Here is a 20,906-nt window from a genome sequence, read left to right as displayed (position 1 = left end):
ATTAATTAAAATTCCCACAGTTCCCACTATTTCATCTTATACCCAGACATTTGGAATAGCTTTGTGTGTTACAGGTTTCTTTTTTTTTTTTTCTTAAAGCACAAAACTACCGGGATCAAGTTTTACTCCCCAGTATATAATTTAGGTGTAGCGTCGTCATTCTCATTCTAATGTTGGTGAAGGGTTTCTGAAAACTAGATTTGCAATTAATTTAAACTTTTTTAAATAAATATATTAAAGAACAGATTAAAACACAACATAAGTTAGTTTTTTAACTTTTAACTAGTAATCCGGTTAATTACTGCTTCATTGCAGAGCAAGGACCATGGTAGGAACTAATGCTACCGCAACAGAGTTTGAGTTCTTGTTTATGCAATTTAAAGTGATACATCTTCTAAAACTGGCTTTTTCTTTGTCTAAGACAATGTTAAAGTAGTATTCTTCAAAAACAATAATTTATGGGACGATTATCAAGTATTGTTTATTGAATTAAAATGCTAAAGTTCAAAATGTATTGGTAAGTGTTATGTTCTGCAGTAAAATGCTTTGGTGATTCACTAGCATGTTTCTTTTATCAGCTGATATTGATGAAATGAAGATCAGCTATGTCTTGAAACAGGGTGATAGTTCTACCAGTGACATCTTCTACTTTTCCATTGAAGACAATGGTAAGGTTATACTTATATGTACTATACCTTAAAATGAGATCCAGCAACAGAGTAGTATTGATATTGGAATTAATAAAATACTTCACTCTATTTTACTGCACGTTCATGAGTTTTATGTGCAGTTTTATACAGAGATAATGGATAAATCACTTACTAAATATATAATGTTAAAATTAATGTAAATTGCTAAGGCAAACTAAATGGTTTAAGAAATTCGTAATGAGTTACAAAATCTTTCACCATGGTGTTACTAATTCAAATCTTGCCACAGTTCAGTAGTGAGTAGAAGCTGTTAACATATGATTGCTGTTCTATGGAAAACTGTTGTTGGTTCTAATCCAGTTCCTTGTGTTCAGCCAAGCGTATTACAAAAACGTAATCTTACTATAGGTGGTCCTTGTTAATAGTGTCAGCAGAGAGACCATGTTTGTGCAGCTTGAGACCATGCTCAGATCAAAAGTTAATACAATCAGTGTACTTCAGAAATTAATTTACAAGATATAGAAACCCAGAAATGTATGCTAAATGTCCCGCTGACCATGCCACAGGCCAGGCAATACAGCTCTGAAATACATTGTAGCTTACATTTCAAAATATTCTTTTCAGTGATTGTAAAATCCTCTGGTGCTCTCTGCTTAGCTGAGGACAACCCAGAGTGAATAATTTGGTAGCATGGCTGACACAATCAGGGCCGGCTCCAGGCCCAAGTGCGTGCTTGAGGCGGCATGCCGTGGGTGGCGTTCTGCCGGTTGCCAGCAGGACGGCAGGCGGCTCTGGTGGATCTCCCGCAGGCATCCCTGCGGAGGGTCCGCCAGTCCCGCGGCTCCGGTGGAACATCTGCAGGCATGCCTGCAGGAGGTCCACCGGAGCCGCGGGACCGGCGGACCTTCCACAGGGATGCCTGCGGGAGATCCACCGGAGCCGCAGGACCGGCGAGTGGCAGAACGGCCCCCGTGGCATGCCACTGTGCTTGGGGCAGCGAAATGACTAGAGCCAGCCCTGGACACAATTAGCCCCTATGGCCCTGATCTTTCAGTTATCTCAGGCCTGGTCTACACTACGCGTTTAAATCGATTTAAAGAGCGTTAAATCAATTTAACGCTGTACCCGTCCACACTACAACGCCCTTTATATCGATATAAAGGGCCCTTTAAATCGATTTCTGTACTCCACCCCGACGAGAGGAGTAGCGCTAAATTCGATATTAACATATCGGATTACGGTTAGTGTGGACGGAAATCGACGTTATTGGCCTCCGGGCGGTATCCCACAGTGCACCACTGACCGCTCTGGACAGCAATCTGAACTCGGATGCAGCGGGCAGGTAAACAGGAAAAGCCCCGCGAACTTTTGAATTACATTTCCTGTTTGCCCAGCGTGGAGCTCTGATCAGCACGGGTGGCGATGCAGTCTCAAATCCAAAAAGAGCTCCAGCATGGACCGTACGGGAGATACTAGATCTGATCGCTGTATGGGGAGACAAATCTGTTGTATCAGAGCTCCGTTACAGAACACGAAATGCCAAAGCGTTTGAAAAAAAATCTCCAGGATACACAGCGCTGCGTGACAAGCGTAACGGGAAGCCAGAGACTCAAATGGACGCTCATGGATGGAGGGGGTACTGAGGACTCCAGCTATCCCACAGTCCACAGCAGTCTCTGAAAAGTATTTGCATTCTTGGCTGAGCTCCCAATGTCTGTAGGTTCAAACACAGTGTCTGGCGTGGTTCAGGGAATAGCTCCTCAGTTCCGCCCCCCCTCCCCCACCACGTGAAAGAAAAGGGAAAGAAATCATTTCTTGACTTCTTTCAGTGTCACCCTATGTCTACTGAATGCTGCTGGTAGACGCTATGCTGCAGCAGTGAAGCGCAGTATTCGCTCCTCTCCCCTCTCCGGTGGCAGACGGTGCAGTAGGACTGGTAATGGTCCTTATGAACCCGAGCGCCAATGCTTGATAATGGTTCAATATCTAACATGTTGGCCTGAGATGAGGCCAGCCCGGGGGGGCGCCTGGCTAAAAACAGAACAGGAATGATTCCTGGTCACTCCCAGTAGATGTTACAGAACGGCTGGTAACCGTCTTCATCATAACAACTGGGGGCTGAGCTTCAATCAGCCCCCTCCCTTTCATGTGTAAAGAAAAGATTCTGTACTGCCTGGACTGTCATAGCAGCGGCATGCTGGGCTCCTCTCCCCCACACCGCTTAATGTCCTGCCTGGACTATCATAGCACCGGGAGGCTGCCTCCCCCTCATTTTATGTCACTAAAAACTCAGTGTTTCTTATTCCTGCATTCTTTATTACTTCATGACACAAATGGGCGGGACACTGCCACGGTAGCCCAGGAAGGTTGGGGGAGGAGGGAAGCAACGGGTGGGGTTGTTGCAGGGGCACCCCCTGTGAATACTGACACAGAGCAGCTGTGCTCTCTGATACAATTGTCCTCTAATACACTTGCCCCTTATTCTAGGCAGGACTGACTCTATTTTTAGAAACCATAAGGGAGGGATTGACTCAGTCCCAAGTGAGTCAATCCCAATTTTGCTTTTGCGTTGCGCCCCCGGCCGATTTCAGCCAGGGGCACTCATGATAGCAGCGGACAGTACAGAGGGGGAGAGATAACCGTCATCTCATTGCCAGTTTTCTCCGGCAGTAGACGGTACAGAACGACCGGTAACCATCTCTGCTATCATTGCAAAAGCAAGTGAATGCTGCTGTGTAGCGCTGGAGTATCGCCTCTCTGTCCGCGGCATCCAGTACACATACAGTGCCGGAAAAAAAAAAAGCTGAACAGGCTCCATGGTTGCCGTGCTATGGCATCTGCCAGGGCAATCCAGGGAAAAACGGCGCGAAAGGATTGTCAGCTGATGTTTTCCCGGAGGAAGGAATGACTGACGACATTTACCCAGAACCACCCGCGACAATAATGATTCAACCCAGAATTCCAAGGGGCGGGGGAGACTGTGGGAACTATGGGATAGCTACGGAAGAGCTACCCACAATGCAACGCTTCAGAAATTGACGTTAGCCTCGGACCATGGACGCACAACGCCGAATTACTGTGCCTAGTGTGGCCGCATGAAATCGAATTTATAATATCAGTTTTATAAAACCGATTTTAGCTAATTTGATATTATCCCGTAGTGTAGACGTGGCCTCAATGTAGGCAGACCTCTGTTCCTTCGTGGAGCCCTATTTGGTTTTGGTGGGACCGTGTGGGTAAAGGTGTCCACCAACCACAGTAATTTGTAAGATAGGGGCCTTAGCTTGCATTTTTCATTTTAACTTGGCAGTTCATCTGTAAGATATTTGAGTGAACGTTCATAAACAATACCTATAGTACAAGGGATCTAAGGGGACAGTTATGCCCTTATTTCATGTGTATCAGGTCATAATAGCTATAGTCTCACAGTGGTTTCATTTTAGTCCTTAAAACAAACCTGTTGAAGTCTTAAGAACTGCACCTTACCAAATACAGTTGACTGTGTGTTAAACCACACAACATACCTCTTTCTAAACACAAAAACCTACATTTAAATTAACATTCTTCAGGTTTTAAAATCAAGCACTCAAAAGATAGGAAATGCCTGAATTAAAGTTTCCTATGTAACCATAATTCAGCCCCTTTGTGTGTATATGTTATGATATAGTCTTTAATTACATCACCATGGATTATTTTTTTCACAGAACCCCTGCTTCACTCAGTGCACAGGATAGACCTGCTTTGGGGATGAATCAGGGTTGTCTCATGAAAGAGACTATTGTCTGTAGTTTGTCAAAGTTATAAACTGAAAATAGATTCTTATAATGGGACATACTTTGGACAACCTTAATAATAGATTGTGCTACCAACCCCTCCTATGATAAAGGACACCTTCTTACTCAGATTATACAGACCATAGTGGGAGAGGTTGTGAACAGCATATATAAAGAGAGTTGTTGGGTTTTTTTGCTTTTAGGAAACACTTTCTGGTTTCTGCACATACTGAAAGATTTATAGATCCATTACGGCAAATAGGTTTGTGTTTGTGAAGCATGTCGGCTGTTGGGAAGGAGGAGCCTGTTGAACTTTCAGAGGTTAAGTATGTCAGCCCAGCTGTGGGGTCTCATGACAAGATGTAAATATTACACTGGTCTATAGCCGTGTTACAGAGATTAGATTGCTTTAGCTTCACTAACTTTTGCCATGGAGCTTTCTCAATGGTGTTTTGTCAGGAGCCAGCCTGCAGCAGATCCAGTCTTGTAGCAAGCCAATGAGTGAAGCTGTCTGACTGTGCCACCTAATTGGCTGCTGGAGTCTACAGGCTGATACTTAAGCTCAGTAGCAGCAGCAGGCCAGTGGCTGCTCAACACATTCCTTGCCTGCAGCTGCACTTGGTCCTGTACCTGCTTCCACTGCCTCTAGCCTTTCTCCTGTGCCCCAGCCCCAGCCTGTATATGCTCCTGCTCCAGCCCCAAGCTCCTTCCTGACCTCTGACTCCCAGCTCAGACGCTCAGCTCCACCTTCAAACTGAAACACCTTTGGTATAGGCTTTTCTCTTTGACTCCCAGCTACCACCTTTGGCTTCGCTTGGACCTGCCCCATCTGGATTCAGCTCTAACTGGTAGGCAGGACTGTTGATCCAAGTATTAGGCAGGACTGTCCACGATTCAGTCACTGATACATTTGCACATGCAGATATGGTGATTTAAAGTGATTCAAATTTACTGCATAGATGTAGCTCTCGCATTTATATTGTAAAATGCAATATTCTTTTAGTATCTCAGTGTATGTAGACTACATGAAAGAGGGAGATCAGAACTGTTTTATCCAAGCTTGTATAATCTGTCAGTCTGATCTTGGAAGATACTCAGCAGCTTTGCTCCTAGTAGAGTTAAGGGCACTCTGCACCTCACAGGATCAGATCCAGTGTTGCACACGATTACTTTACAATAATATGGCTTCTGGGAGCCATGTTGCATTGGACAGGCAGAAGACAAACACAGACTAGGATTTCACAAGACTGGGGTTCCCTTCTCCATGGATCCAGGGAATCTGGGATTCAGACAACATACTTTTATCCTACATGAACCCCCAAATTTCTCTCACTGAGGGGAAAAAGATTCTGTGAGGTGAACCTGACAAAGTGTTTTGGCCCCTCTGAACCTCTCATGGGTTTTCCATGTGAGGGAAAGATGCAGTTTGGCCCTTTATTTGACTGCTGGAGTGAGAATTTTCTCTCCTGCAGTGTGGAAAGACAAAAACTGACAAATTTTTACCCCTGCATATTGTGCTATAAATGAAGGAAGCTAATTGAATACCCAGGAGTTTGGATGAATGCTGAAAAGAAAGTGAAATCACTGTCCTGGTAACCTCAGCTAGATGGTCAAAAAGCAAAGGCATATGGTTTGTTGAGGAGAAATTCTTTCATAATCTGGAGAGTTATTCTCAGTGTTAGTAAGACATTTATAGGTAGTATATGACACACAGATTTTATCTGTTTGTCTAAATCTTTGTGAAGTGGGGGTTTCCCCCAGGGGTCAGTCACATACTTTTATGTTGTTTCTTTTCTTGAAAAAAATCAACCACTACATTTATATAAATTTCTTTCTTTACGTATTTGCTTTTTCTAAAAATAAAAAGTTCTTCATTGATGGACAAGCTCTTTATCATTGGATGAGCTTCCCAATGAAAGGAGAAAGTAGTTTTACCTCCATGAGGGGAAGAATACATCAGTTTGTGGCGGGAGAGGGGAGGAGAAGCCAAAGACGTGGAGCCTTTTCACAGAATATAGTAAAACCTATATTCCTCACCACTGTTAATGTCTCAAACATCCTGAGAAATTACGGTTGGTTAATAAGACTCGGTCAGAGGCAGGCAGCATTTTGGAAGTTTCTTTTAAAAAGAAGAGAGAGAATGAGAGAGATTCAGGCAGCTTGTATCACTGCTCAAATATATATACAGGGGCCAAATAGTGGATTTATTGGAGAACGGTGTCATAATCCCTTCATAATTACACTCAAATAGGCATTTTCCTTTCTCCTTTTCTAGTGAAGCAGAAGGATGGTCAAATCTCTACCGTGCCATTCAGCTTTTCTTTAGCAACAGCTTCACAGTAGAATTAGGGGAAGCAGAAATACCAACAAAACTTCTAGTTGAAAACATTTCACTACACATTCTTTGTTGATGGTATAGGTCCTGATTCAGCAAGATAGTTTAGAATGTGCCTAATTTTAGGTATGAGTGATCTCTGACTGACTTCAGTGACCTTGGGACCATACAGCATCCCTAATCCTTTTACTGTATATGAAACATCATCTAATCTAAGATGATACTGTAATAGGAATTTATATTTCAAAATTGTCACACCAAAGGCATTGATTTCCACTTCTCTTTCCTGTAGGTAATGGACATAGAACATTCCACAAATTACGTTTTCCTCAGTACTTTAAAACATAATACTTTTTAACAGACTTATTACCCTACTTCATTAGATAGGATATTTTATGAAGAGATGGGCCTGAGCTGCAAAGATCAGATCCAGATTTTGATTCAAACTTTCCCTAAATTGAGATCCAGATTTTTGGATGGGTCATTTACATGTATATCTGTGCTGCAGCTGGAAATGTGCCTCCTAGGGTGACCAGACAGCAAGTATGAAAAATCAGGATGGGGGGGTAATAAGAGCCTATAGAAGAAAAAGACCCCAAAATCAGGACTGTCCCTGTAAATTGGGACATCTGGTCACCCTACCACTGCCTCCCAGCCTGAGCAGACAGGCTGTTTTGCTAACACGCTAAAAATAGTGTGAGTGTAGCAGCACCAGCAGATGCTCAGGTTAGCATCCTAGCTCACGCTCACCCAGTCCCCTGGGTCTGAGTTCAGGTGGCTAGCCTGAGCCTCTACCAGTGCCAGAAAGGCCACTCTTCTATTTTTAGTGCCCTAGCTCAAGCCAAGCTACTGCGAGTCTGTCTCCTTGGGCAGGGAGCCTTGTTCCCAGCTGCAATGTAGACATATCCTATAAGGGTAGATGACAGCTGCAAAATGCAGACCCAGATCCCAGCTTCCCCAAAAGTTCAGGGACTTCCAGCTGCAACTTCCTGGAATTGTGCTCATTCCTAATTTGATGATAATACATATTGAATTACTTTCATGAATACAGGCAGAGCACTGAGAATTAGATTTATATCCCAGAGGGATTCTTTGTTTTTAAATCTTAAATTTCCCAACAGAATTTACCTACATACACAATGCACTCAGGATAATGCTGTAATCTCTGGATCTGTCTGTCGTAGCTGATTATTGTTGAATTTACTATAAATTGAAAAAGGAAGATGACAGCGGAGGGCAAAATGCTGCCTATTATAATATATACCAGAAAACTATCTGATGATGAAAAATAAAATGTACTTGGGGACCAGATTTCATAAAGATAAGGCAATGACCATTAATAAATGAAACTATGCTTAGATAGATGCTGGCATTTAGTCTGAGCAGTGAAATGTGGAGATTTTGATGACTCTTTTTCATGTAGAAAGAAGTCCTCTATCAGCTAATCAAAGCCTGTGATATCAACATTCTGCCTGCTCTCTGAGCAGGAAAAATGGAAGCTCATTCTCAATTGTGTAGCCTTTTTTCCTTTTTAACTTCTAGTTCAGAAAGTCTGTTTAAAGTTTGCTCCTTACCTTGGCTGTCAAAGTCAGAAAGCCTCTGTGACTGGCAGGAATCTTTAGAAAGTCAAGGTCTCAAAGCTCATTTGTTCCCTTAGGAGAGATTTGCAGGGCTTTACTAGCATTCCCCTCCCTCCATCTTTTGTGGTATCCTGGGGTACAAATGATCTCACTGAGTGATTTAGGACTTTGCATCCCTGTGGGTTGTCAATCTGTCTGGCCTTAGCAGTACTGGCCATTTTACCCAAATAGTCCGTCAATTACCTAATTGCTATGTTGTTCTATGTGGCCAGCAAACTGGTTGCAAGTAAAACAGAGTTTTATCCAAAGCCCTAAATGTGGCAGTCTCCACTTCACTGTTATTTTTTTTATCCTAATGCATTCCTATCCCTGAAAGTCTCACTTACATGTACCCATGTGACACATGAAAGACCACAGTCTGCACATTGGGGACCATGGTGTCACTGCAAGATGAGTTTGTTCAGCCCTCTGGAGAATCAGCCAGCTACTTAAGGTGTTTAATATAGATTTAGTTGTCTCACTTTAGGCATCTCAGTCTTAAATTTTGGCTCACAGTGTTTAGATTAAGTAAATATATTTGTAAGCCGGAGTGATTTTTATGTCCTAGTAATTACCACGAGATGGAAGTTGAGTCTGAATTCCTACCATTTGTTTTACTGAGGTCCTGATCTTAAACTTCAGTGAGCATTCTGGGTGTGCAATACAAGGTCGATCCTTAAAGAATTTGTTCATAGTAAAAATGTAGCAGTTCTGATGAGCAAAAGGATTTATGAAGATTTGTCAAGATGTAGATTTGTCTACTGATCATCACCTTTCAGCAGTGTGTGTGGGGTCCATTCTAGGCACCATTTGCAGGCAGAGAACCTGTGTGATTTCTCAACTTGAAGATAAAATGAAATTGTCGTCTTCTGCCAGGACAGAAAGAAATAGTTGATTTATTTCATTACAATATATTAATTTTTGCATATACACTCTTGACATCCCAGTATTTGAGTATCATGTATAACAGAGATCAGAAGTAATGTTTAATATGTTATAGGCCAAAATCTGCTCTCATCTATGCTTGAAGAAGTCCACTGAAGTCATGGTCACGCGTAAATAAGAGCTGCAGGATCTGACCCATAGATGTTGGTTTAAAAAGCAATGCTGCAACTTAAAAGTACTTTTCAAAGGGAATGCATTTGTTCACTGTTGTGTCAAATGAGTTTTAATAGCTTAAAAAAACGTAACTTCGAGAAGCAAAAGGTGTGTTTTTTACTCTTCTGATAACACACACACAGGAATAAAAATGCAAGTAGCTACCCATTATTCCATGCATATTACTCAAGACGTGAAATATATTAACACTTTATGCAGTTAATTGTGAGAACTCAACAAATTTTTACCTGTGTTTAAGTAATTGCTTTTAATATATTTATACTTCAGGACGAGCATAAAATACATTTAAACCATTTTTTGTTGTGTTGCAGCGTGGAAGGACTGGTTTATCCTCAATATTCTGATTCCCTTTCATTCATTTTCTCTCTCTCTCACCCCCAATGTAGGCTCTGCCACAGACACAAATCCCTCCACTGTGTTATCCTGTTCTGACTACATCTCCTGCCCTGAAGATCATACCAGCATCATCCACTTTGATAAGGATGAGAGAGAGAGAACCTGTCACATCATCATTATTGATGATTCCTTGTATGAGGAAGATGAGACCTTCAGTGTCACACTGAACATGCCGACTGGTGGGCAAATCGGTGCTAAATTTTCTAGCACCAAAGTGGTAATCCTGGCTAGCACAGAGAATGGTGAGTAGGCAGAAGTAGTTTTGTTCTGTAGGATTTTCCCTTGTAGATCTTATTGTGCTAGGTGCCTTTTTTTTCCACCATATTTTTCCATCACACAGAGCTAAGATTAAACAATTTTATGATACAAGGGCATAGACCTAGGAGTAACTGCTTGTTCTATTGAAATGTAGGTTTAGGATCAAATGGTTATCTGAATCATAGATCTGGGTTTACACTAGCTATTTTCTTACTGAAGTAAAGAGTCCAGGATTACGCTGAATTTTATTCCTTGTCTAGGAGTAGTCTTGCAATTTTATTAGCCAAGGATTGATCTATCAGATTAGACTGGCTATTGTATCACTGAGGTACAAGTCTATGCTCATTTTGAATATTTTGCACAGATGTAGGGTTAGTCTAGTTTTTGGAATGCAATCCATATCTAGCATTAGACTTTTTTCTCTGAAGTACCATGCCCTGGATAGAATTTTTACTGTATATTGTTAGGTGAAGTTGAAGATTAGAAGTAGATAGTAGGCAGCTGGAATGGCTCGTTTATTTTATGACACACTGTACCCTGATATGTTTAGTTTAATCACTTTATTGGGAAGATATGGATGTTGTGTGTTTTTATGAGATGGTAAGAAAGAAAGAAAAAGAATTTGGTTCAGGATTTGGTAATACGATACAAAGACAGCAAAGGACGAGCTATGTATTATAGCTACATATTTTATCGGATGTATTTCAATACTAATCTTCACTATCCATGCTAATCCAGTCCTTTTTTGATCAGAATCTAATTGTGCTGTTTTAGGCAGAGGTTTTATAAGGACAGTCTTTATGGTTTAGGCTTTGACTATAAAACAGTTTTTCACTTGTGATAGAAACAGGATTTTAACCTTGATCTTTAGAGGCAACAGGCTAGTGTACTAACTAACCACATCCCTGTGCATGATCAAACCCAAAGAATTAGGTTTTTGGGTTTTTTTTAAAAAAGATTTCTTTCCAGAGGATTCCTGAAATTAAAGAAACAAAGTGTTGGGTTTTATTTCTTGTGTCTGTTGCTTTACACTTCTCAAAATGCTTAATGGAACAGGTTTGGGTTATCGAATAGTCCATTATCAAATGTGTCAGCACTAAGAGGGATATTTGATCACTAGAGCCTTGAACTAAGGGGCTGATCGACATAAGAATTTCTAGAGCTTCAACATGTCAGTGACAGTCACAGAGCCACACAGGGTATGCAACCTAAGCTTTCTCCTTGCAACAAAAAGAAAGTGAATTCAGATGTTAGCAGTAAAAATTATAAGTGTTTGTAGAAAAGTTTTATTACCGCATTTAGTGCTATTTAAATATTTACATGGCACCTTTAACAAACTAAACAATGTCTTACAGAAAATCTTTTCTAACAGTAAAGATGGTGTAGCTGAGGTAAATGTCAGCCATTCAAACACCAGTGCAATAGTTTGAGGAAGTATTCCCTTTCTGTAAGTCTAGTACTGGGACTAGAGAAAAGGTTTAGAGATGGTGTTCAGACACATATCCATGTTAGGTTTAGCGTGGGTACAAGACAGCACTAGTATCTTGCAAGTAGCTCCACTGAGATTTCTGCCCAGTCTCAAAAATCTTATGAGATCACCAGATTCCATGATATTTTTCCCCATCTTGAACCAAAATCTTGTGGAATTTTTGGCTGCTTCCAAACATTGGCCCCTTCAGGTTTTAGTTCTGACATGGAACCAACATCACAGGAGCTGATTCATATCCTGTCATGCACTCCTTCAGATTCTGAAGGGTTTCAGAGCTGAGGTTCTAGTTTTGACGCATCTTTGCTTGGAATACAAATGTATTTTGCATGTTATAATGGAGTGAATGTTAGAGCTTGAAATGAATTTGAATGGAGTTAAGAGGCATATATGAAGTGGTTCCTTGAAATGAAGAGTTTTATAACGAGAGAGACCTGTAATTGTTTGTAGAAATATTATTTCAATAAACTAGACTTTTCTGTCACTTCTCCTAGGCTTCAATCCTGCAACAGCATGTGCAGGTGAAGTCAGTGGGACTCTACAGAGATGCAGGGCTCTGCCTGCCAGTGTTGTTGCAGGATCGGAGCCTTCATTATGCTACTTTGTACCTGTATTAACATCTTATATGTGTTATAAATACCTAGAGAGAGCTCATAATTAGGTCTTGGGACTCATGTGAAACCTCCATGGGCATCAGTTTGATATAACTCAACAGATGAAAAGGTTTAAAGGATAAGGATATCTAAAGCTAATTAGTACTTCACATACCAGTAACATCACAGGTAGCATTTAAGGAAAGGAAACTGTTTGTTCAAATATTAAAGAAGTAGCAGAAACAGGTAGTCAAGACAAAATGCCAGTCCCTTGATCTAGGTTCTCAACATACAAGTAGACAATGAGGTTTTGTAACAGGCCCTTGATCATATCCTAGTAAACTCTAGGTTCTGTATCTTTTTCATACTGTGTGGGACCATGCTGTCTAACTATGTGTAACCAAACAAAGGAACCAGTTGTTCAATAATGAGCTTTGAAGAATGAGGTGCAAACAATTTATAATTTTATAAGTAAGCAGAAAACTTCATCAGCTCTTTGGTAGTGCCTGAGTAGCATCACATATAGAACAGGTTTCAGGACCATAACTTTGTTTTTTCAGTAGTTAAGGGAATGCCAGGTTGTTTGCCCTGAGCAAACACTTTTATAGGCCTTTTTGAAAACTAAGATATGGATTTTGAATGAATGGTTTGTTTATGGCAATTCATGCCCATCAGTACAGGTTATTAGTTCGCTTAGAAGCCATTCTACTTTATGTAACTAAGTGGTTAGTAATTAAACTGATAGTTTCTTTATTGGCAGGAACGGAAATGGATAGGAAAGAAGAGGATAAAAAAACTTGAATGACCTCCTTTGTTAGAGTTGCTTTCTTTCTTTATCCACTGCATTTCAAGATAAACTACTTTGGCTGGGATCTCTTTACTCCCTTTGACTTAACATCAGCTGTTTAAAATCCAAATACGTTTATCTTTGAAAATTCTCCCCAGGCATGTTTAGGGGACATATGCAAAGAATTTTCTTTTAAAAAATCATGGTCATTAAAACTAGGGAGTCTCTTTGATCAGGTCATTGGGGACAAACAAGAAAGGTAGAGTTTCATCCTATTCCCCCATAAGAATTAACATAACCTTCCTTGGTAAATGGGGAATGCGCCATTACAGGGATTATATGGCAAGGCCATACAAACTAAATCCTGGAGAAAAATGCTATCCTGTCTATTTCTTGGTTTAGGTCTGTGTGATCCCAGAGTCAAATGGCTTGTTGTAGAGTTTTAAGACCAACATACTTTCTTGATTCTTCTGTTTAGAGTTATCTGTAAACTAAAATCAGTGTAACAAACCACTGCCTCTTACTCATACAGATTCCACAGTCATCCCCGGGGATCAGTCTAGCAATTTTGGTACCAAATCACAGGGCCTTGTTAACTGTACTAAAGTACTACTGTTGCTTTCTGTGGACAGCCACTAGATGGCGACATCACATGCAGTGAACCAGGCAAACTGCTCTACATTGTGTTTTCTTGTAAGGACCCGCACCCATATCAAGGAGAATCTCCAGGTTTCTATTGCTGACAGATTTATGACCCATTTGTGCCATCAGAGCAGTGCAAAAAGGCCAAAATCTGGCCCTGTAGCTCTAAGGTAGAACCATAGCATACTTTATTGTAAGGAAACACAGTAGATCATAACTCCCATGGGATTGAGCACTATGGTCTGTAGGTGCTGTTTGCCATCCTGATCTGAGCTGAGAGTTTGTGGCTTCAGTACACTGGCAATGAATGAATGCTAATATGGCAGAACAGCTTAGGCTCATTGCTCTCCCCAGTTCCAATGCTGTGCGGTGTTCCCTTTCTTTGTCTTCATAATCAGTGTCACTGAAAGCTTTGGCTCAGCAGTAATTTCCCCAGGCCAGAATTAGCTATGTGTTATGGTAATTTAACTAACCAGATTTTGCAGGATTTGTAAGTACCACTGGTGTAACATGGGATCTGATTTGCAAGGGCTTTCTCACGAACCATAGGGAAGTGTGTTCCCTCCATAAAACCATTTTCTTCCATAGGATTGCTCTGGATTACCTCAGTGTCACTGAGATTGTAATCTAGATCATGAATGGGCAGCTTGAAGGTACCATAGCAACACTGCTAGGTGAGGCCTGGCCAGAACCTGATTGTTTGGGAGCGAAGAGCCAATCAGCCAGTGGGGAGGCAATCACTGGACTTGGGTGCTGTGAAGCAGAGTTGGAGCCAGTATTGATGGAAAGCAGAGCCAAGCCAAGCAGTATGACTCAGCAGCAGCTGTACTAAAAGACCTCCCTCAGTGCCTTGGCTCAATCTTAAAATGAATAAATACATAAATTCTAGGGGCAACCCTACCAGCAGGCCAAATAAAATGATCTGGTGGAGTAGATTTGTTACTGGTTTGGTTTGGCTTCACAGTTATAATTTTACAAAAAGCATGTGGATTTAACTCAGTTGGGAATCTAGCTCCCTGTTATCTGTTATCAAGACAGACAGGGCCGGTGCAACCATTTAGGCGGACTAGGCGGTTGCCTAGGGCGCCAAGATTTGGGGGCGCCAAAAAGCAGCGCCCCCCCCCAATTTTTTTTAAGTGGTTAAGCGGCCGCTGCTGCTGGGATCGAGCGGGCAGCCCAGGGTGTCCCCTGGGTCAGTGCGCCGCCACGGCAGCCAGCAGCCCAGGGTTTATAGGGGGCAGGTTCTATATGTTTGCGGTGCTCGAGCACCAGCAATATTCAGGGCCGGGGGCCCTGCTCCAGCAATATTTGGAGCTGGGTCTCTCCCCTGGCCCTGCCTGGATCGGGCCCCGGCCCCCGCAGGTCTCCTCCCCCCACGCCCCGCCACGTCAGTGCCTCACAGAAAGCAGCGCAGCGTCTCTCCCCTGCCTACTTCTGTTGCTGGAGTAGAGCGGCTCCCGGCAGAACTGCTGTCTGCTGCCCCAGGGTCGTAGTGCCCCCCATCTCCTACTGGCAGGGCAGGCTGCCCTTACCCTGTGCTTCTGCCCTCACCCTGAGCCTGTCCAACACCCCAAACCCCTCAGCCCCCCACACCCTAATCCTCTGACATGCAAGACCCTGAGCCCCCCACATCATTGAATCCCTCATCCTCAGCCCCAATCGTCATCCCCTGCATCCCTAATGGCTCTTCCCCAGCCCTGAGCACCCCCGCATCATGAACCCTTCTCTCAGCCCAACCTCAGCCCCTCTCCCCTGCACCCTAATGTTCTTCCCCCAGCCTAGCCCCCCTGCAGCATAGAACCCCTCATCTCAGTCCCACCCTCATTCTCCCTGCACCTAATCCCTGTCTCAGCCCTGAGCACCCACATCAATGAACCCCTCATCCTCAGCCCCCAGCCCTCATCCCACACCCCAGCCCTCTGCCCTAGCCCTGAGCCCAATCCTGCTTCATGATCCCTCATCCTCAGCCCCAACCTCATCCCCCTGCCTCCCTTCCTATCCCAAACTCCTCCCAGAGCATGCACTCCCTCCCGAGCGTTGCACCACCTCCCTTTCCACAACACTCCTTTCCACCCCCAAACTCCTTCCCAGAGCCTGGCACCCTCACCCGTTTCCCAAACCCCACCCCCAGCCTGCACCCAAACTTCCATCCAAAGGCTGCACCCCTTCAGCTCCCTCCTGCACCCCTCACCCCCTCCTGCACACTCACCTCCTGCCAACAAGCCCAGAAGCCTGCACCAGCACGCCAAACTCCATCCCAAAGCCTGCACCCCTCCTGCACCCTAATCCCCAGCTCAGGACCTGTAACCCAGAGTCCCAACCCCTCGCACCGCAGAGCCTTTAGGAACGTGGGGTGGAGTTGGGGGGCAGGTTCTGGGCACCACCAAAATTTCTAACAAACTGCCACATCATGCCTGGGTCAGCGTGCCACCGGGCCGCCCAGGGGTTCCACTGTGGCAGTGCTGGCTTCACTTCTCCCACCTCCCAGGCTTGCGGCACCAATCAGCTGTTTGGCACCGCAAGCCTGGGAGGAGAATTAGAGCAGGACAGCGTGCTAGGGGAGGACGCGGAGCAGAGGTGAGTTGGGGTGGGGAGGTACCACAGGACTCCTCGGGCCAGGGGGTGGGGAGCTTCCGCGGGGGCGGGGGGCACACTTCAGGGCGAGGAGCTGCTGCAGGGTTGGGGGGCGGGCGCAAGGTGGAAGTTTCGCCTAGGGCACGAAACTTCCTTGCACCGGCCCTGAAGACAGATGAAAGGATATGTTAGATAGGCTACTGTTCCTCTCCAGTTATTTTTAAGATCAACAGTATAGAGGGTACTGGCAGTATGTTTAGGTCAACATAGTGAGAGATGATTATGTTTCAGAGACAAGTGCTTAAAGCCCTGTAATAATTGAGGCATGACAAGTGTCGTGTTCCTTAAGGTCATGTCTGTTTCATAGTCTACTGACTATGTATGTCTGCTACTTCTAGGAGAACAAGTGTATCTAGATTAAAAGACATTCGCAAACTGACATCATACTGATAATGCTATAAATTCCAAGTCTGTTCTAAGGACACACAGTATGTACATGAACACAAGGAACTATTCTCTTGAGACATACTGTGATTGCATGAAAAACAAATTCATTTGAATTATGAGAAGTACATAGTTACTTGTCCTTTAGAAACTTACAGTAATCACAAATATTAGAAATTAAGAACAGTATTTTAATACGTATTTTTGTTTTTCATTGTTGTTAGACTTAGGCTCAGAAGTCCCAATCTAGATCATTTTCTAATTGCAGTAGGCACTTCACATGTATGAGCCGGTCCCAAAAAGCTTACAATTCTATTTAAGACAAGGTTTTACAATGGAGATGACAAGCAGTAGAAAGCATCAGGAGAGGAAGAACAATGCAGTGAACAGGTCATCAAATTTTCATTGTCCTGTTTCCAAACTATAGGCTCATTTTCAATGGAAGCAGTGTTGATCCCTTAAGTTGTAATGAGTTTGTAGTACGTGTATTTGTAGACACAACATGTGCATTAAAAAAAGAAAATGCTATTCTTCTCTTAGTTAAGGAGCCTGACCAGTGGTGCAAGTAGGGTGGCATAGTACGCCATACTGGTAAGATACAAGTAGGGTGGTACGGTGTACCAAAAAGACACAGGAGGAGCCAGCCCCCAGCCTTCCACCAGCTGCCTCTCCTGAGTCATCATTCCTGGGGTCTGTACAGCATAAGTCTCTGGTGCAGTGGGAGGAGGACTGAGCCTCCCCACCAAGGTAGCATGGGATGGATATGGATCATGGGGAGGGGACTGGGAGAGCACTGGGGGCCCAGGCTGGGCGTGGGGTGGGGAGGAGTGGTGTTGGTGGGTCACATGGGGAGGTCATGTGTCCCTCCCATGAGTGCAGTGTACAGGCAAGAAATGATTTCTACTTGCACCACCGAGCCTGACATTTGAAGGCTTAGCTCGAGGCAGTTATCTTGGACTGCAAGAAAGTTAAATTGCTTGATCTCTTGAAATTTTAAAGGAATTTATCATTCATATTTCAAAACCTGTTAAGCCACTTGTGAGAAAATGGACATATGGTATTTGAAAGCCAGTTTCTATGTCAATAGAGCAAATGAACCAGGCTAATTTCGAAGAAGTCCAGTATCTGGGGCAATCTCTTTTTTGGTGGGGAGGAAGAGAAGAGAAGAGAAATTGCAGAGCTTATTAGCTGTCCTTCTAGGGACTATAATACATTGCACAATGACAAGTGTACTTTGTGAACAAGATCTGTAAAATCACAGTTTCTATAAAATTGCTCTCCCCAAGCAATTAGAATGATTATGATAAACTATTTATATTGAGCTTTTGAAAAAAAAAGTTTATTCCCTGTCCATTCAGAGTCAATGGGTCAGATTCTGATTTCAGTTACACTGATGTAAATCAGGAATTTCTCCATTGACTTTCGTAGACTTAATCTTTTTATGCTCTACACTGTTAAATAACCTCTTTTTTTGGTGTATAGTGCACTATTAGTCACTGGTTAATCTGATAGATGTGCCAGGAAGGAGCACCCAAATATTTAGATATCTGGAATCCTATTCTTCCCCTTCAGGATATGAATAATTCCCCAGGACTTCAGTAGGAGTAACTCGTATTCTGTGGGAGGAGAATAGGGCACCTTGAAGTCATTTACTTTATCATCAAACTCTCATCTACTTTCTAGAGCAATGTCAGAACATCTTGGAGGTTCCTGAGACCTTTGGTGGGGGGGGGGGGTAATTTTTTTCTTTTGGTGACGGAGGTGGGGTTTCTAATGGAGTAGTAATTAATGTCACCACGGTGCCTGAAATGTGATCCAGCAGCGCGCCAAAAACTTCTGTTTTGAATGCTACATAAGTCTGCACATTTCTGAAGGAAAAAGGGAAGTGATTACTGCCTTTACTGTTGTAAACCAAAGCCCCTGGTTTCATATTGAAATCTCTTCTTGGATTTCTCCATCCCAAAATGTCTGTATTTTGTCAGTCTTGCTACTACACAGACTGTTGAGGAAGAACTTATTTTTGTCTATTTAAATCTAATCTGTCAAAAGGCTGGAAATAAATATGCATAAAGCCTCAGTTGGAACACTTGTACCTTCCTTAATAATGCCTGCTAGGTTCCTTGTCTCCTCTACAACAACAGAGAGTCCCTTGTGATGATTAGGTTTTACTCAGTTAGTAAAGTAACACAAGAGTTCACAGTTCAGTGACTTGACACAATTCCCGCATGTACCTAACGAATGCTGACAGCTTGGATGGCAAATGTTTGGACGTAGCAAGATGGCTATTCGATTTTTGTATGTATGCATGTGTGTGTGTGTATGAAGTAGATAATGCCTGTGGGAAGGATTAATTGAAAGATGCTGCTCTCATTCTCGAAAGACACAGCTATATTCTTTTCCTGGCTCTGCCACTGACCCCCTGTGCAGAGTTGGATAAGTCACTTATACCCAAATTTTCAAAAGTGGTTACTAGTTTGAAGTGCCTCCATTTTTGGGTGCCCAACATAATTGACTAGGACCTAGGACCTGATTTTCAAAGGTGCTAAGCACCCACAGCTAAAGTCATGGGGCTCTGTGCAGGCTCGGCACCTCTGAAAATCAGGCCCTAGTTATCTCCAACTGGGCACCGAAAACCAAGCCATCTTGCATTACTGGCCATTTATGGGAATTTGAGCATTAGCCCTGTCATAAATAGATAGGTAAGGTAAGGGTTAAGTTTCTTTTACCTGGAAAGGGTAACCAAACACCTGACCAGAGGACCAATCAGAGAATTGGATTGTTTAAAGTCAGGGGCGGGAATTTGTATACTCGGGGTCTTTTTTTTGTTTTCTCGGCTGTGAGTAAACAAGGTTTCCTCCTAACTCCTTCTTATTTCACATATTATACCAAAAGTCTGTGAGTACAAAGGAACCCCCAAAGCAAGTCGGCTATGAGGAGCTTTGGGTTGTACGAATAGATGTGGATGGCTGTGTCTTTTGTTGTTTTCTCGGCTGTGAGTTAACAAGCTTCCTCCTAACTGCATCTTATCTCCAAGTGTCTCCTACACATCTGTGAGTACAAAGGAACCCCAAGCAATTCGGCTATGAGGAGCTTTGGGTTGTATTTACATGTATGTGGATTGGTTGGACTGGTTTAATTGGGCTATCTTTTAAATCAGACTGTTTCTTCATATTTTCTTATAAGCAAGAGCCTGTATTGAGTTTCTTAATGCAAGATTATTGTTTTATATTTTCTTTCTTTTTTTATATAAACTTTTCTTTTAAAACGTGTGGAAGTTTCTTTTCCTAGGGAGGCAAAGGGAAGGGAAAAGCCAGGCTGTGGGCTATTTTCCTATTGCTTTCAGGGAAAGAGCAGGCTACGGGGAAAGAGAAAAAGAATCACCTCTGTATCAGGTATCTGTCTCCCTCACGGGAAGGCAGGCACGGGAAAGGCAAAGCCAAGCTGTTGGTATTTTGCATCTCAATTGTCCTGAGGGCAGAGAACGCTTATCTCTTGGGAAGCAGAGAAACCGGTTTCTTGATACTTGCAGGCTAGACCAAGAGGCAAGCCTGGGAAGGAGGGGGGAAGGGGTTTTCTCCCCTGCTTTTAGCATCCAAGGGATTTGGAATCTGGGTGTCCCCCCAAGGGAGGGTTGGGGACACCAGAGAGAGGAAAGGGGGGATCAGGCCCCATCAATTCCTGATCTGGTGGCAGCGAGAATATCCAAGCTGGTAGTGAGCTTGGGGGAGTTTCAGGTAAGCCCCCAGATTTTGGACGCAAAAGTCCAGGTTTGGGACAGGACCAGATTGTGGATGCTAAAGTCCAGGCCTGGGACTGGGAGGCTAGATTACCACAAGCCCCTCTGTGCCTCAGTTTCCCCAATGATTCAGTGGGGATAATGGCACTTACGCAGCTTTCCTCTGAAAGGTCCTGTAGAAGTGCAAAGTATTAAACTGGCATCTAAAGTGGTTACCATTAAAAAGGTGCCGGTTTCAGTGTGAAAACAGATCGTATTACCTTGATCTTACAGGTGTTACCTCTTCTAGGCATTACTACATACCAATAATAATATGTAGCATGGGAAAAACTTGTCAAGCTGTAGTAACCCTATTTTCAGATAATACATGTCATAATATAAAGACAGCTATTGTTTAAATGACAGAAGTAGCTGAAGCTGTGAACAGAGGCTAGAAGACACTGTACGATGTGTTATGCCTTCCTATAGTGCAAAGTACCCCCAGTGCAGGCTTC

At 43.1% G+C, this 20,906-nt stretch overlaps 1 protein-coding gene across 1 annotated transcript in view; it reads left to right on the top strand.

The window, feature by feature from the left end:
* The window catches only part of LOC116829532 (FRAS1-related extracellular matrix protein 2), a gene marked incomplete at its 5' end in the record, with an annotated part of 63,537 nt that overhangs the window by 5,840 nt on the left and 36,791 nt on the right, over nt 1–20,906 (top strand). The window contains 2 exon segments of the mRNA XM_075066732.1: nt 579–668; nt 9,883–10,134. Of these exon segments, the coding sequence (XP_074922833.1) occupies nt 579–668; nt 9,883–10,134 (342 nt within the window).

Source organism: Chelonoidis abingdonii, chromosome 5 (genome assembly GCF_003597395.2).
Source record: "Chelonoidis abingdonii isolate Lonesome George chromosome 5, CheloAbing_2.0, whole genome shotgun sequence".
NCBI lineage: Eukaryota > Metazoa > Chordata > Testudines > Testudinidae > Chelonoidis > Chelonoidis abingdonii.
This window is presented reverse-complemented; position numbering and strand designations above follow the sequence as displayed.